This window comes from Mizuhopecten yessoensis, unplaced genomic scaffold, assembly GCF_002113885.1.
Source record: "Mizuhopecten yessoensis strain PY_sf001 unplaced genomic scaffold, ASM211388v2 scaffold716171, whole genome shotgun sequence".
In the NCBI taxonomy this organism is placed as follows: domain Eukaryota; kingdom Metazoa; phylum Mollusca; class Bivalvia; order Pectinida; family Pectinidae; genus Mizuhopecten; species Mizuhopecten yessoensis.
The window spans coordinates 79,987-99,186 of NW_018479983.1; the positions used below are offsets into that span (position 1 = coordinate 79,987).

Genomic DNA, 19,200 nt, shown 5'->3' on the forward strand with positions numbered 1-19,200 from the left:
ACATACTGCCGAAGAAACCTTGCAGGACGCCCCACCCGGTCACATTATACTGACAACGGGCGAACAAGTCGTGCCACTCCTAATTTGCTGAGCGTTAAGCAGGAGTATAAACTACCATTTTTAAAGACTTTGGTATGTCTCAGCCAGGGGACAGCACCCAAAGCCTTCCTCACAGGGGCGAACGCTCAACAAATGGCCAAAAGTGAGGCATTGTCAAGGGAGACATTAGGAAGAAGAAAGTTATTAAGAAAGGAGAGAAGAGATAAGGTCCCAAATTTAGTCGCCTCTTACGATCATGCAATTGGGGGCAGCAGGTACAATTCTTACGCCCTTCCTGCAGGGTCCGAATACCTTAGAGAGCAGACATTATATGTAAGGTATTATATACCAACCATATTATACAAAAGTCGTAAGTTAGAGTCAGTAGGTTCTAGACATTAAACACTAGACACTAATCCAGTAGACGCTAGTCATTTCACAACAGTCAATAGACTCTAGTCAGTAGAATCTAGTCAGTAAGCACTAGGTATGAAACAACTCAGAACACAAGTCAATAGACTCTAGTTATTAAATATTACTCAGTAAACACTAGTCATTATTCACTAGTCAGTAGACACGAGTCAGTATACACTAGTCAGTGGCTTTAGTCAGTAGACAATAGTCATAAGGCACTAGTCAGTAGACATAAGTCAGAAGGCACTAGCTAGTAGACATTAGTCAGTAGACATTATCATGGACAGACGTCAGTAGACATTAGTCAGTAGGCATAAGCCATTAGACATTAGTCAGTAGACACTAGTCAGTAGACAATAGTCATTAGACATAAGTCAGTAGACATAAGTCAATAGACAATAGTCAGTAGGCATTAGTCAGTAGACACTAGTCAATAGGCACTAGTCATTATACATTAGTCAGTAAGTATAAGTCAGTTGACACTAGTCAGTTGACACTAGTCAGTAGACATTAGTCAGTAGACACTAGTCAGTAGGCATTAGTCAGTAAGTATAAGTCGGTTGACACTAGTCAGTAGACATAAGTTAATAGACAATAGTCAGTAGGCATTAGTCAGTAGACACTAGTCAGTAAACACTAGTCAGTAGAAATAAGTCAGAAGACATAAGTTAATAGACAATAGTCAGTAGGCATTAGTCAGTAGACATTAGTCAGTAGACATAAGTGAGTAGACAAAAGTCAATAGACAATAGTCAATAGGCATTAGTCATTAGTCAGTAAGTATAAGTCAGTTGAAACTAGTCAGTAGAAATTAGTCAGTAGACACTAGTCAGTAGACATTAGTCAGTAGACACTAGTCAGTACTCATTAGTCAGTAAGTATAAGTGAGTTGACACTAGTCAGTAGACATTAGTCAGTAGACATAAGTGAGTAGACATAAGTCAATAGACAATAGTCAGTAGACATTAGTCAGTAGACATAAGTCAATAGACAATAGTCAGTAGGCATTAGTCAGTAGGCATAAATCAGTACCCACCACTAATCAGTACGCACTAGACAGTAGGTATAGTAACACAGGTCAGTAAATACTAGATAGTAGACACTAGTCAGTAGGCATTAGTCAGAAGACGTTAGTCCGTAAACACTAGTCAGTAGGCACTGAACATTAAGCCTAACTCAGTAACAGTAGTAAGTGAAAACTAGACAGTAAACACTAGTCAGTAGAAAGTAAATTACTCAGTTAACTACTCACTAAAGCGCTTTAGAGTGGTTTATGTTAGCTAGATAAGGCGCTATATCAAATGTTGTATATTTATTATTATTATTATATGCATGAAAAATTCTCGCAATCACATTGGTCGGATCCTATACACCTAATCAGTCCTCAAAAACTCTTATTATATGCATCAACATTTCTCGCAATCACATTGGTCGGATCCTATACTCGTGATCAGTCCTCAAAAACTCATGTAGACTGATTATCCGGTGAATATCGATTTCTAAATATAGCCTGTATGGAAATTCCTCGGAACCTGTCGTAGCGCATGCGCAGTTAGACTGGAACGCGATCTGTCAGACGACATTAGAAGATGGCTGCTGGCGAACGTTTCTCCTCCGTTACATCAGAAAATTACCAAAACTATTAGAGGATAAAGATGCTGTTAACTTAAAAAAGGCCATTGAACAAGCAGTGCATGTCCTCCATGCTTATCTTAAGAAAAAGAACCTAGACGATACCTTCGAAAGCAACAATGATGAACTGTTGTATTCAAACCTGCCTAAATTTTACACGGAGGCTCGCGTACAAAAATCAGAACCTTTAGTTTTGTTTTGTTTTATTTTATTGTTGAAGCATATAATAAAACAGTTATGGGCTTTTGTGCTGGTAAATATGATGTGATACGAACCTGAAAGTGTGATATTGACCTCGGCTTCGCCTCAGTCAATATCACTCTTTCAGGTTCATATCACATCATATTCACCAGCACAGAAGTCCATAATTGTATAATGTAAACTGGCTATCCAGTGAATATCGATTTCTAAATATAGCCTATATGGAAATTACCCGGAACCTGTCGTAGCGCATGCGTAGTTAGACCGGAACGCGATCTGTTGGATGACATTAGAAGATGGCTGATAACGAACGTTTCTCCTCCGTTAGGAAAATTACCAAAACTATTCGAGGACAAAGATGCTGTTAACGTAAAAAAGGCCATTGAACACGCAGTGCATGTCCTCCATGCTTATCTTAAGAAAAAGAACCTAGACGATGCCTTCGAAAGCTACAATGATGAACTGTTGTATTCAAACCTTGCTAAATTTTACACGGTGGCTCGCGTTCAAAAATCAGAACCTTTAGTTTTGTTTTGTTTTATTTTATTGTTGAAGCATATAATAAAACAATTATGGGCTTGTGTGCTGGTAAATATGATGTGATATGAACCTGAAAGAGTGATATTGACCTCGGCCTCTTTCAAGTTCATATCACATCATATTCACCAGCACAAAAGTTCGCCGAGGTCAATATCACGCTTTCAGGTTCATATCACATCATATTTACCAGCACAAAAGTCCATAATTGTATATTACAGTAGACACTTGCTATTAGGCACCAGCCATTAGACAGTAGACACTTGTCACTAGACACTTGTTATTAGGCATTAGCCATTCGACACTAGACAGTAAACACTTATTATTAGGTACTAGTCAGTAGGCACTTGACACTAGACACTAATAATTAGGCACTAGTCATTAAACATTACTCAGTGAACACTAGTGATGAAACATTAGACTGAAGGTACTGGTCATTAGACACTTGTCATGTAACGTTCCTCAGTTAACACTAGTAAGTAGACACTAGTCATGAGACACTTGTCATTAGGTATCAGCCATTCACCACTTGCAGCAAACACTAGTCAGTAGACACTTGTCATTATGCACCAGCCATTAGACACTTGTCAGCAAACACTAGTCATTAGAAACACGTCAACAGACATAAGGCATAAGGCACTAATTAGTACTATTTAACGTCTACTATTTGTAACCAGTAAGATATCTTAGTAACTTACCGCACCAGTAAACAATAGGGTGTCGATTGGTGACTATCCGACAGCACCAGTAAACAATAGGATGTCGATTGGTGACTATCCGACTGCACCAGTAAACAATAGGGTGTCGACTGGTGACTATTCGACGTCTGTTAACATGTCAGCTTTAATAGTATATATTGTATATATTCTGTACCGATAGTACCATAATAGGACTAAGTGATGTGTCAAATCAAAGTCATGTGATATTACTTTTGAAGATGTAACATAAAAGGAGCATTCAAGTTGATGTGGGAATCGTTTGTTACAATTGTATGTGTCGATAATCAATCTGTTAATGAATCATTGAAATGTTATATACATGTATAGTTGATTAGTTAGATTACAAAGCGAACCCTGTTACGTTTCGATTACTTATTACTAACTTTTATCACATACCTGTTGAATCTTGTTATAGTAATACAAGCAATTATCAGACCATGAAATACAACGTTCTGTATTGCACATGTGCAATACGGAATGTTGTATTTGCCTACTAGCCGGAACTACTTTTTATGGGAATTCCCTTGTCATGGCGAACTGAAAAGTTCCCGGTATTTGCAAAAAATATAAGTTTATAAAATCATGGTATCGATCTCTACCAAATACGGAAGGTATGTGATAAAAGCAAGACCACATACTTGTGTTTTTCTAACGAATCAGGAAACACTCATTTATTGTGCCGACTTATATACAAATGTATTCATTCGTGCGCTCCGCGCACTCGTGAATATATTCGTCCGCCAAATAAACTCGTGCTTTCTGATTCGTTGGAAACGTATTGCCATTAGAATGTTATAACGACTGGCGTCACTGTTATATATCAACAATTAATAAGTATGCCTGTGAATGCAGCTATATGTTATTTTTCAATCTCATCGAACATAAGAATACCCATATATTTATTTTTTCTTGAAGATTTGTTAAGACATTTGTTCCCTAAATTTCATCAGTAAGTTTGCTTATTAATGCAGCTTTATGTTACGTAGATTCATGAAATACCAAAAAAAAACATGTGTATATTTATAGGAATATGTATTTTATTGTTTGTTTTCTCTCTCTGACAATTTGGTAAGGAAATATTTGTGTCAGTGAATCTTTTTATTAAACAAAATATAAATATAATCAATTGCATATTATTTCTCTTTATGCAACTGAACAGTACTTTTTTTTAATTGATATCCCATCAAACCTACACCTGTCATACAATTAAAGGCTCGAATAATGGAGCACTCAAATAACAACAAAATAATATCGAAGCGTCAACAAAACCATAACTTTTAACTCAACCAACAATAAACGTAGGGCAGAATATGAACAAAGGAACGTTTTACATGGAGACTCTTGAAAAAGTATAAGAAGAATAAGACCAAGTGTTCCTGAAGGGTAAGCGTCTTCTGCATCATCGACGACTCCCGACATCGGCGGGCATCATGTGCCCGACTTTACAGTTTGGTTTAGTAGTATTGTTTAACGCCCGACTTTACAGAGCCTTTTAAATAATTACAAAGGTATTGTTTACCTCTAGTAACCATTAGTAAAAGTATCGCTTATCCGCGTCTGTCGTGGTTAAACTAGCCTCGCGACAGGTAAAACTATATAAAGACAGGTGTCTAAGGTGACAAGGCCGTCAAGAAAGAGTTGAGAAGTGAAAAAATATACATCTTTATTGTAACGTAGGAGTACAAATCAATTTTGATTTATGAAATTTCTCCTAAGTAGACACAAACAGAGCATCTCGTAATGCTGCACGGGGTCTATTTCTCATTTTGCGTGATGTATCTGTGAAAAAGTAGAATGAAATACAAAAGGAGACATATTTTCGGGAAGTATCCAGTGGTAATGATATATCGCAACAGAAAAAAAGTCGCATATCCAATGTTTCAAAGAATTCGGTTGACATATGGTAAAATGTATAGCCGACCAATATATGTTGATGGAGGGGGAGAAATAAGCTTAGCATCAGAAAAAATAAACAATATATATATATAGCAGTTGCAAGTACACACCACGTTGTGTTGTATTAATACCTTACGTTTTAAAGGTTTCGGCGCAGTTAGAACCATAGCATGTTAAGGGACATAGCTAGTATAATATGTGTCAGAAAAGAAAAACCAGCAAGGTTTCCTAGAATTAAGATTTGTCTCCCGTTAAGCAGTAATTGATTTCTCTATTGACTTTTGGCGAATGGTAACTTTGCGCTGACAAGAACAAAAATCATAACAATACCGATGTAATTTAGATAACTTTCTTTGATCCAAGTATATTTCTAAATACATTTAATAGCTATTTGATATTTAGCGATCCAATCATATCCAGCAGCTAACCGTAAGATATTATGAATGGTGGCTCATTATGTACATTGTATTATACTGAAAAATGTCTGCAAACAAACTGATAACCTTACAAACTTTGTGCACTCAGTGGCGGTAAATCGTTGAAGAAGAGAAATGTAATTTTCCTATAAACTCCTAAAAAGTAAACGTTGGATGAATTCATGACATGTGTTTCTTTTAAGATAATTATCACCATACCAATCGATCACTACACAATGTAAAACTAGGTAGCGACATCATATAAAATTAGTCAGCTTCAGTTTAAAATTGTGATTCATTAACTTTGGGGGAATAATACTATACGATACTGTAACTTTTATTATTTACAAAGGGATATATTTACCAGCTGATAAACAAATCCCTTTGAATTGGCCTTTTGAAACTGAATGACAAACCGAAGCGGCACTGTCTCCGCTTGATCTGCATTTACAAATTTTTTCCAAGTGATGATATAAAAAATGTTATCCCTTCACCAGTCAAAAGTAACTACCTATCTCGTAATTTGTTGATGGGTGGAGATAGTCAGAACATCTTCCATATGGTCTCTTTGGCACCGGGTTTGGTGTACACTCTAATTTTAATTGATGATTTCTTGTACACTGGAGCATGTCCACATACTTTCCTTCCATGATTGAAAATATTTGTACTGTGCCGATACAAATGTCCACAACGACCAATCCATACCTTTAAGGAACAGAAGGTTCATCATATGACTGAACGTGATGTCTCCCAAAACGGCGAAAAATGCTGCTGTCTATTTCACACTAGCACTTAAAAAATGGTGAATCCTATAACAGATATTGATATTGTATTAATATTTTTCGGTATGCATCGCCTCTGCTGCATAAATCTGTTAGGTAAAAGTTGAAAATGATCGTTGTCGATTTTTTGTTCGCGTAGTGGCAGAGTTAAATAAAAGAACCTTTCCATCCGTGTATGTAAAGAGTATGGATATGTCCTGGTAAACAAGTAAAACATTAATTGAAGTTCGCACCAAAGCCTGTCATCAGCGTGAAAATCTTGTAAATATTCACTTTATGGAAAGCCACGATTTTTATGTTCTGACGAAAAGAGCATCAGTAGAATGAGTGCTGATACACTTTTATATCATACAATAAATTGTTCGACTACTTTTAATGATTATTCTCAAATAACAGCAGAAAGCGATAGAATTGCCTTGAGTAGCCAATTACGAATGGAGCGGTCACTATTGCTAAGCATGGCGTCTAAGTTTTCGCTACATATTATAGTAAATGCCCGCACCTTTTGAAACTTTTAGTTATATTTTTGTCAACGTATATTTGTAAATGTTTTATGACATTCTCATTGAATGCCATATCACATAATGAACTGTGCTATCCAGTGAATATACCCATGTCATTTTTTTGGCGTATTAACCCATGTAATATGACCTATCAGCCCTGTGCTTGGTTGTAAGTTTCAATTGTTTCAATTGTTACGTCACTCCTAGGATAAGTACATGACGTCACAGACCTACGCATTGGAGTCAAAATGGCGGCTTTTTACATTTCAAGGTTGCATGAGAATTGTCGTTTTACACGATTAATGCCACAAATCTTGATTATATGATAAAAAGGATCTGACACTCGTTTTCATTTCATATGAAATTTATGAAACTCGTCAAGAATTTTTCATTTAAGCTCGCCAGAGGCTCGCTTAATTGAAAAATTCTTAGACTCGTTTCATAAATCTCATGAAATGGAACCTCATGTAAGATCCGGTATATATTTCACCCTTGTGGCAGAATATATCGATATTTTTAATTGTGTTAAATCAGTGGTTTATTGTTATGTAATAGGTCACAAATCCTCCTCCCTCGTTTTATTCAGTCGTGTTCGTATCGAACTATCATTATTTGTGCATACAACCTGTGCATACAATCCGTCATACAATTCGTCATACAATCCGTCATACAACCTGTGCATACAATCAGTCATACAACCTGTACATACTATCAGTCATACAACCCGTCATACAAACCGTCATACAATCCGTCATACAACCCGTCGTACAACCCGTCATACAATTTGACATGTTCCGGTGCAACTTATGCTTTTTTCCTCATGACGGGAATATGTTATTATTGACCGAGCGCCCTCGTAATGTAGTCAATAGTGAAAGTGAGAGAAAGCGAGAAAGCGGGGAACAAGGACTTCGAGTATAATTTAGAATTTATTGTCTTATATATTGCATATTCTTCCCTCACGTGCTCTCTCTATCACAGACTTCAGAGGATTTGAACAGCCAAACAAACATAAAAATGGATTTCAGATAGAAAATGATTGCATAGTAATTTCATTAAAATCTAGCACCATGACAGTATCGTCAATTAAAGTATAAAGAAATTGACTGTATAAGCAATGGCATTATAACTAATGACGGTGTAATCAATGAAAGTATAAATCTCTCTCTCTCTCTCTCTCTCTCTCTCTCTCTCTCTCTCTCTCTCTCTCTCTCTCTCGCGTTAACACAGACACACGACATTGCTACAGAGATTACAGATGAAGACGACACATCTGCGATGATAACAAGACACATGCAATGACAACTAAAAAACAGATGGCTTGTCTATTGTATAAAATGCAGACGCTACTTCAGGTCCTGATTTTTCATCCTGTTCACTGTTGCCAGTAGCTGTGTTTTGGTGTAAGGAACACCCTTGTCTATATGGTACCTGAGGGCCGCCGCGGTGTACCGACTGTTTTCAAACTCGTAGTCCCAACTATTGCCTCCCTCAGGTCCATTCCTAACGCCTTCACTGTTGTAAGCGGTAGGGCCGGGGCAGCCGTAGTGATTGTGAGAAGAAAGGTATGTTCGTGGTTTTTTACCCTGCTTCATTAATATTTCATTTTCGTGAATTCTCTGACAAACAAAACACTCAAATCCATCGATAAAGTTATGATACTTTGTACCTTGAGATCCATCTACGCCCCACTCACGATTTTTCATTAATTCTATCAAATACTTATTTTGTATTCCTGTCTTTTTCCAGCTTAAATATTTTTCATATTCATGGTCGTTTTCGTTGAGAAACTTGATATATTCAGCTAGTTTCTTTACAGATTCAAATTCCTCTACGATTATTGCTGAGTGGTTGGAAGGCAAGAACTCCTACAAAAGAGAAGGACTGAAATTATGACAAGTTAATTTATAAAACAGATGTTATGCACAGTTTTTCGCGACAAGAAGTTACGACACTTCCCCTGAACTCCCTTTGCCACACATTACGAGAGGAAAGTTTTGTCAAGTCAAGTGCTGGAGTGATAGGAAGTGTTGACAGCATATGACTTAGTTTTTCAGCTAAACACAAAAATGATATTACCGGAAACTAAACAACTTGACCGGAACCAGATGTGCCGCCCTTTTTAATACTTAACGAGGGAGTATGAGAGTACGCAAGTCGCTAACTGGTTACCGTCACAATAGTTGTACTATACTGTTAATTTCGAGTTCATATGGAAAATAAAAATAATTGTAGTATAGTCTTATACATGTGCATTCTATATTTGTAGAGGATCATTTAATTGTAGAGTATTAAGTGTTGAGTATTCTGTGTACTAAGGTCAATAAATAGCATAAAAAGACAACGTGTAACAAGTATATTTTTGATCATTGGTAAAACTTACTTTGACCTTTGGTGAACCCATGACGATGGGAACCGATCCCGCCATCAGAGGGCGCCACAGCTTCTCGGTAATGTAGTCGTCACACAGAGAATTCTCGAAGGCCAGCGAGAACTTGTACTTGGATATCAGCTTGTAAAAGTCACCATGACCCATGCCTTGTATTGGATCTTGTAAACTGAAAAACCACACCAAAATATATTTAAACGGTCACATCCGAAAATAAAGAAACGTGCAGCTAGATGAAATTATGGTGATTTGTAACTCAAGATTGTACAATATATGCATGCATGCATAGAAAGATGCAAAACAGCATTAGAAAAACGATCCTATACAATTGTACAACCCAGACACTGATATGTCCGTATACTATTCCGACGCCCATAGAAGACCACGAAACACATACTTATAGGGAGGGGATTTACTCTGAAGTCTAATAACCTTCCAAGAATTACTCTCTTTCAAACTTTGAAATGGGAAGTAATGCAACTACATCTTCACCACTGTATATATACGAGATCTCATATGAAATGGCAAGGAATTGACGATTATTTTTATAGCATAACAAAGAACTCTTGCCAAATTTCATAGAAACCTAATCCTTAACCATTGGTATTACTTTCTTATCTGTAACGTAATAATGCAATTAAAAAATATGTGACGTCATGCAGAACGTCACAATAGAAACAATTGCACTTACAACAAAACCACAGCTCCACTTAGTGGTATTACATGTGTATGAACACAGCTATTGTGATGAGTGTTAAGATACTGCTAACAGGGTGGTAATTTTATGAATACTTAAATTACGAAATATACAAACAATTGCCAAAGGTATGATATGATCGCATCAATAATCTATAAAAAGAAAACACCAACTAAACGAAAATATCCGCACAAGCCAATCTAAAAATCTTTATTTTTTACTAGCATGTCTCCAGCCTTCCTTTAAACATTTAAACCTGGACATGTGAAAAATTACTGGGGAAAATATTGGACATCCGGTAGCACTAAGACTTACTGTGGAGGTAGATCCTTGTTGTGGACACACTTGCCGTACGAGTCTATCCCGATGTACTTCATCAGTAGTTCTACATACGTGTCACGGGCACTTGGCGTGCCACAGTCGCTGTGGACGTATATAAGGGGAGATAATTCCGTTTTCTGTAGGCGGTTCTTTTCCGCTGTTGGAACCATATACTCCGTGTTCGAAAGCCAATCCAAACTAGGTAGGTACTGCGTGGTGATAGGATAGTCAGACTCTCTCTTAAAGGTACACGTGTGGTTAAATAACGTCACGACAGGCTTGTGAGAGTAAATGTAATTGTTTTTAGGAGATTCCTCGTGCAGAAGGCCCCAGTACTGGTTTGGATTTCTTGGTAATGGCATGTCTACATGGTCCAAGTCAGTGCCATAGAACATAAACACCTAGAAACATAATGGCGCGGCATATCGTTATATAATGGAATGGATATATGTTGCACAAATCGCAAGCTATGTAATTAACAGTCACTGTAACAGTAATCAGTGAGAGTCGCAGAGGAACAGATTGAAAACGTTAGTATTAATCAATATTTAGAGTTTATAATCAAGTCTGACTGGGCCCGTATTCATGAAACCGTTCTCATGCTCGAGCATGGATTTTGTGCTCAAACTTACTTTCTTGCAATTCACTTAAATCATGTCAAACGATCAAAAAGTCAAATATGAACATTGAAAACAGTATTTGGCTTAAAGTCTCTTCAATTTTTGCCACATCATTGACAAAATAAGATTTTTATTATTCATTTATCAACGGAACAAGAAATTAGGCTTGAGCACAAATTCCATGCTTGAGCACGAGAACGGTTTCATGAATACGGGCCATTACGTTAGGTTAATGCGTAAGTATGTGTCAATATTTTGGTTGGGTATTATTTCAATCTTTTGTAAAAACAAATCGAGAATATAAAAAAATACATACATTATATGAAAACACATGAACTTCAGGAATACAAAAATTAACACTTACATGCAATTATATTTTTAAGTTAACACGCATTACAATTCGTTCATAAATTTAGACTTGTCTACCGAACATTATGAAGATGTTCAATGATGTCATGGTGTATATAGTTATGGATACACGTTGCCTCTTTGCTTTAAAAGGGCAGGGCTACGTCCTTGTTCCTGGATTTTTGTTTCTCACTTTTGTTGTTGTTGTTGTTGTTGTTGTTGTGTGCGATGATGTTGTTTTTATCGCTATTAAATACAAATAATGAAAGCTTCGTCGACCTATGATACCAAGATCCTCATGCGCTCTCAATGTTTCATTGTTTGCAGACAACTGTGTCTTGGCTGCCTAAGTCGTCGTGCAGAGATATTTTAAAAAGCGGTTCCACATTTGCTCACATTGTCTTGGCAGGAACGGTAACCCACATCGAAGTTCTTCACAAAAAATATATCAGGAATCGAGAATTCCTCATGAGAAATTAATCGAGACAAACGGGTTATATGAACGAATAACTAAGACTTGATTCCTTTGGCACCTGTGCTTCTTGGAGCTTATTCCGATCACATAGCTTCCGATTGACAGTCGAAGCGATACAAAGATGTCATGAAAAAGGCGCTAGTGGTTTGCAACTACAACATTTATCCTGACTTGGGGCCCTAGACTCAAACTGAATTTCCTGGAGACCAGTTGTTGGCCTAGGTATCACCTGGAGACCAGTTGTTGGCCCAGGTATCACCTGGAGACCAGTTGTTGGCCCATGTATCACCTGGAGACCAGTTGTTGGCCCATGTATCACCTGGAGACCAATTGTTGGCCAAGGTATCACCTGGAGACCAGTTGTTGGCCCAGGTATCACCTGGAGACCAGTTGTTGGCCCATGTATCACCTGGAGACCAGTTATTGGCCTAGGTATCACCAGCTTGAGCTGCAGCATCTTACGATGTTGCTTTCCCTGTGTATACATTGGTGCTCCATGCTTGGGTTAGTTCACCAAGATACCTTTTAGATATATGCATTGTCTAAAAGAACAGGGAACTAGTCGCAATCTAATAAGCTATGGCCGGATAACTCATTAGCAAACACGCGATTGAGGGAACTATACACCTGCGTCACCCGATAGGGTATATTTGTTGGTACCCAATTAATTAATATCACAAACTAGACAGAAATCAATTACATTTTCCTGTAAATACACTTGACTAGCATGAATAAACAAAAACCAAGTGAGATCCATAATGCATGAAGACTGGATCGAAATCATAATTGTATAATTGTGCCCGTCTCTCCAAGACCTATCCGACCAGCTTCTGTTACACATTTAAATCGATGGGTACCTGGCAGGACTATCACTGTAACCATGAATAATACAACGATATATACTGTATAAAGTTTAACAGCAGTTCTTCCACATACGATATCCCTTACCGGTGAAGTTAAAACATGGTCTAGCGCACGTTTTATAACGTTTACCACGTAAAGCTTTACAGTTGAAATCGAACATAGGCGGTTTACTGTGAAGTAAAAATAAACAGCATATACCAGCTTGAAGGCAGTGAATAATTACATATTGCATACATGGGTGACGTTTATTGTGTTAAGATTTAGAATAAATCGAATTCAATCAAACACACTTGTTTTGGATTATTCGAAAATGATCCCAACCTGCTTTGGTTCTTTTTTAATAGTAATACTTTTCAACGGGATTGGTGACAAAGCTGTTGTTTTTGCGGTCATAATGAAATACCTTTGTCCTGTTGTGTCTCCGGTAGTGCCGATCTACGGTGAAGAAACAGCTGTGGTCACCACATCGTTTGTAAGATCCACGATCACCCGTAAATGGGGTCCACCATAGAACGATAGGAACTGTGATGACCTCTCTCAGGGCCTTGATCTCTCCATCCGGGTCATGGAAGTCTTTGGTCTCCTCTACACATTCAAATGAATGGTTAGACAAAGGTTTTGGGTAAGATAACAGTTACTTGATTGCGACTACCAAGAAGCACAAGCGCTGGTAGTTAGGAAAATATAAAGTGAATTTTCCTGTGCTTAAAAACATTTTTGTAACCAATGAATTCTTGGGGCGAGATAACTTTATACCTAGCATTGTAGTGATATTCAGTTACATGTACAAGCTAAGTCTAAGTACTTAGGACACATAACAGTTTCACGTGGTACTTGCCGACACCATGAACCGGAGCAGGCACAAATAAAGCAGAGTCAATTGTATCGAGTGTGGAAAGGATGAGTTGAAGGTTTTGGAAAATTTAATTAAACGATGGTGTTTTTTCAGTTTATTCAACTATTACTTTAAAGACTGATCATTCGTGTACATATCTGTGAAGTTTGAAGTAGAAATGACATCGTTGAAGGCAATGATTTATGACATATACTGAAGACTTGTGAGAAAAAACGAGTTGAAAGCCTTCATATAATTCGCACAAATGCTATGTGTTTGGAATAATGGTTGTCATTTTTGGGCGCAAAAAATTACGGTGTCGAGCACAAATAAACCAGAGTCGATCTGTTCGACTGACACATCGAACAAGGTGTATCATCAGAAAATATCTATATTTAAAATCTTTTGGAAAAGTTTTCATCGTTTTACCAGTAGCAGTTATCAAGTCTAGATAATATCAATATTTTTTGCAATGTTTTCAGTGTATGAATTGCACATAGAGATATCTCTGCAAGTCATCTCACAACCTGGCTTTTCTTCGGAGCCTTTGGTATTATTTTACATGTGACGAAAAGATAAAAGAAGCGATTTGAAAATGTAAAATTGAAGTGGATATGCACATCTGCAAATAAACGAAAAGGGATATTAGTGGATCATTGTGTTCGAAAACACGGCGATCGTGTATCAAAATATCTGTGTCCTAATATATTGGTGCACAGTCAGAGGCTTTACGTAACCGAACAAACATTCCCGAAAGGGACTTCTATAAATCGGAAAAAGATTTGCACGAAAATTAAAACATCAGTTGGACGTTACAGCGCCAAATAAATAGAAAGTTCAGACTATTGTTCTTTGTGCTTTCCATGTGCATTGTGCCCAAACGTTTTTCGACTCGGTCCTTATTTGCGCCCAAAAATGACAACTATCCTGAAAACATAGCATTAGTGCGAATTGAAGTTTTCCATCTCCAGATTACTCAGAAGTCTTCAGTAGATGTCACTTATCATTATCAACTGAGTAAAACAGTTAAAGAAAGTACAGAAACGCTTAATAGGTAATAAAAGTGTAAATATTATCGATAATAAACAGTGTAAACAGTTATATGACTCAGCAAATACCTTCAACAATGTCATTTCTACTCCAGATTTCAATAAATAAACTGAAATAAAGAGCAGTGTCTTAGTAAATTTTCCAAACACTTCCACTCCACTCACGATAATTTGACTGCGTTATTTGTGCCTGCTCCGGTTCATTGTATCGGGATATCCAGTGCGCTCCCTTATAATTGAACTTAAGCACCGAACAAAAACAACTTAATAAGATTTAGGCCAAATAAATATAATGTTGTATCTTAGGTATGCTATCGATGAGTAAAGAGGTGGTATGCTATCGATAAGTCAAAAAGGTTAATGGTTTTATCGGAAATGTTGAACACGTGGAACACTCGACGTCTGTCACGCTACGTGTATAGACAGATGAGTTATCACACGTGTATCCATGTACGAATACGTACCTTCATATTCCAATGTGTCTTTGCTTCCGGTATACCCGTCGCTCTACATAGGAGAAACAAAAACCACTGAAAACTTGTGTTGTATTTAACTTTCATTTTAATAGAAATCATCAAAACCACGTTAACTTGAAAAGAGAGTCAAATGTAAACTATCAGGGCAAAATAAAATCTTGAATTACGCGTGTACTGTAAACTATCAGAGTAAACATTTAACTGTCACATAGGAAAAATGTTTGAGACAATTTTCGATTTCATGGAAACAAGTTAACATTTAAAAAAAAAATTGTTAAATGAAATCGTTTGATAACACGAAGCATCCGTAAAGAGATGAATGACAAAGACTAAGTGCTGGTGTTAATACATCTGAAATTCGTATTGTTACTACATTCTTAATTGCCTATCAACACACAAGAGGTTGTTGGGGTCAATTTAATTATATGCTCAAATTTAGAAACGACTAGTCAACGAAAATGAAATGTAGACAAGCATGAAATTAATTTATCAACATAAACCGACTTGTTGATTTGGACCGATGCAATCACTCTTAACATTAAATCTGTCAAGGCTTATCTTAAGTAAACCTGTTAAATAAATGGAAAATGGAGAAATGGAGAAGAAAAATATGTAATAGTTTGCAACTATATATACTCATCGTTTTACTGAATGTAAGTTCGTTGAAACAAATATGCTAAATTAGGACATGTACTTAAGGATGTACTCTTCTGAGGTTTTAATCACGTTCAAGTCTCGTTTTGATCTGGTGTAACAGGTTTTTGTGTTATTTAACAAATTATGATCAAGTTTATTAGCAAACACGCATCTGAAAAATATGTCAAAAAACTAAATGTCTGTTGTTTGTAGAATTTTTTTACAAGAATTTAAAAAAATTACCAATTCGGTGGCCATTTTGAAAATGTGTATTAATGTGTATTTCTTGGGCTTCAAAAAAGGCAAAAAAATCACCTTTTTTGACACTAAATTGATCACTTAAGTTGTCATTGTGTCGCTATTTTAATTGTAGCAGGTTCAATTTTGCTGTACAACTTTATAATGTTTAATATTATAAAAATAATATGCAACAAACTGGAAAATTATACAATATTGTTATTTTTTTTTACATATTTAGTGTAACTGAAGCACTTTTGATTTTAACCCCCCAAAAGGTAAAAAATAACACAAACGATAATGGGACAAAAAAAGAAGCACACCGACCCCCCATTTTTGTGGATGTTTTAGAAAGAGAAACACATTTTCTTTTCATTCTTTAAATATTAAAAAAAGTTTAATAGCAGAACTTTTTATATCAAGCGTTTAATCTGCAAAAAATGGTAAAAAAATAGTATTTTTTTCATTAAAAAATAGGGGGTAGGGGTAACTAAAATCAGCTTTCTGAGTTAAAAGAATAAGATTAAGAAATTTTGCTACCATAATTTAAAAGAAAATAATATTTTCATCAATTCTACAAACATTCATACATATCTGATAACACACTTGGAAGAAATTGTATGAATGTGTTCTGCAAATGGTCAAAACCCAAAAAATCACCTAAAATCACATGTTGTGTTAAATTGGTATCTTTGACCGATCAAAACACAAAAACGAATACACCGACAAATAGTTTTTTTTGCATTTTCTACTATGCCATTAACTCCTTTTTCCAAAAATCCATATAAGAAAAAAAGTTTAATACAGGACATTTTTGACTTCTCAGAGGTGTACATCCTTCAGACAGATAATTCATATACTATTGTTGTATTTACATACGTCAGCTTAAAGCCCATTACAGCCAGAAGATATTTGGTATGTTTCGTTATGTGGCTGCCCCCAAGGTTGACTTACGACATATGATTTATAAACGTGAGCTTCCCCCCATCCCACCCCGATTGTGTTCTTGTAACGTGACATTAGGAGATGTCAAAAAGCTCATCATTATTACAAACCTTCCTATTTATAACTTGGAACTTGATCAGAGATGTAAATTTACTTTCTGTAAATTGACTCGGAACATTATATTTGCACAGGCGACTGTTACAACGCGCTGTGATATGTAATTTATCTTGCATTCGTCTGGCTGTAATCGCTTATGTAGAAAAAAACAAGGATACTTTTTTCAAAATAAAGACAAATAATAAAACAATGTCTAAGTCTGGTGTCAAGGCAAGAGGAAACTTGGCTAGTATCTGATGTGAAGTCTGAGGCAGTAAATGTTTAAGAAAAATCTTGGGGTGGCCCCTAGCGGGACCCCCACCGACACCGGAAAAGATTGGTCATCCTATCTTTTCAATCCTTCTGTATGTATTAAAGCAAAAGTAATTCCCAAAATCCACCACATTTCATTTCTTATCTCTAGTATATCGAAACATGTCGTCTTTCTCGTGTCTTAGCCTTTAAACTCACATTGTTTTGCACTCTTAGGAATAAGTATCAATAGTAAACGGAAACTTACCACAAACTGAGTATGATCTGACTTATGACGTTATGTACAGACAAGGTATGTGTAAGTACAAATGTACACGTGTGATATCAGTTGTTTCATTATTTGGTGATATTATCAAATAAGTTTACTTACGTAGTCTACACTCACAAAGACGAGGAAAGCCACGAGGACAGATAAACAGATGAGATACAGGAATACCCTAAACAGGATCCGCTGTGACGGCATTTTATCTAAACCGTCTGCTCCCTCCCAACGCCAGTGTCAACATACACATGTGTGTCAATACCGATACGAGCTTCCGGCTGTACAGTAGATACAAATAACGGAGCGGAAACTCGAACGGAACGACTGACAATAAACAGACGACGGTGTACTAAATCCAGATGTCTGCCATTTAACATCATACCTCTGGCATAAACCTTTAAATTTTTAATCTGATAAAAACGTGTGGATGATGGCAGGAAACCTGCCGGAACAAGAAACCCAAATAAGGACCGGACAATAATTAAATAACATCCAAACGTGTAAACTAGTTTTACAATGATTTAACATAACATTTAACATTGAATATACACTGTACTATCTTATAGCCTATATTACACTTATACTATAAGGTATGTCATCAAATATCGTTAAGATATTTCGTATATATAAATATCGCTTAACTTATCTTAAATCTTTGATAAAATCTATAAATTCCTTTCTTTATAAAATTCTTACATATTATAATGCAAAAATTAGAATCGGTAGCTTCAAATATAACGTACGTACGTCTAAAATCCTGATAAAGCATCTTCAAAATAGTCAAATCTTGTATAATTGATGGAATATCTTATAAATGAAAATAAAGTATGAAAGACACGTTTTAAAAGAGATAATCTCAGATATTTGATATTTTTACAAGATATACATGTAATATATACGATATCTTACATAATTTCTTCACAAGATATACATGCAAATATATAAGATATCTTACATAATTTCTTTACAAGATATCTAATATCTTTTATCAAATTTCTCACCCCTGCAGGTATAGGGGACCGAGAAAAGAGTACACCTACTGTTACCCACGGCATGTATCGTAAGAGGCGACAAATGTGTGAAACCCCTGCAGAAATGTGGATTTGCTTTTGTGTCCTCTACTTGCACGGAGATAACATCAATCTGTTGCACACATTGCGGTATTTGCGATTTTCATATTTGTCTTTACTTCTTACTTTTGTTTCCTTGAGCCTTGCTTTGTTAGACACCACACTGTACTAGTTCCTGTCATCACATGTTTGTTAGAAAACACACTGTACTAGTTCATGTCACCACATGTTTGTGTAACACCACACTGCAATAGTTCGTGTCACCACATGTTTGTTAGACACCACACTGCAATAGTTTCTGTCACCACATATTTGTTAGACACCACACTGTACTAGTTCCTGTAATCACATGTTTGTTAGACACCACACTGTACTAGTTCCTGTGACCACATGTTTTTGTAACACCACACTGTACTAGTTCCTGTCACCACATATTTGGGTAACACCACACTGTACTAGTTCCTGTCA

General features: G+C 36.4%; 1 protein-coding gene across 1 annotated transcript; it reads right to left on the reverse strand.

The window, feature by feature from the left end:
• Positions 1–7,588: 7,588 nt before the first annotated feature.
• LOC110441938 (alpha-(1,3)-fucosyltransferase 10-like) lies at positions 7,589–17,927 on the reverse strand. The gene is made up of 6 exons (XM_021485253.1): positions 17,771–17,927; positions 15,202–15,244; positions 13,257–13,438; positions 10,541–10,947; positions 9,523–9,697; positions 7,589–9,007 (listed from the first exon to the last, which is right to left on the reverse strand). Exons 1-6 carry the CDS (start codon positions 17,861–17,863, stop codon positions 8,486–8,488), a joined length of 1,422 nt encoding a protein of 473 aa, XP_021340928.1. The 5' UTR covers positions 17,864–17,927; the 3' UTR covers positions 7,589–8,485.
• Between the last annotated feature and the right edge of the window lie 1,273 nt (positions 17,928–19,200).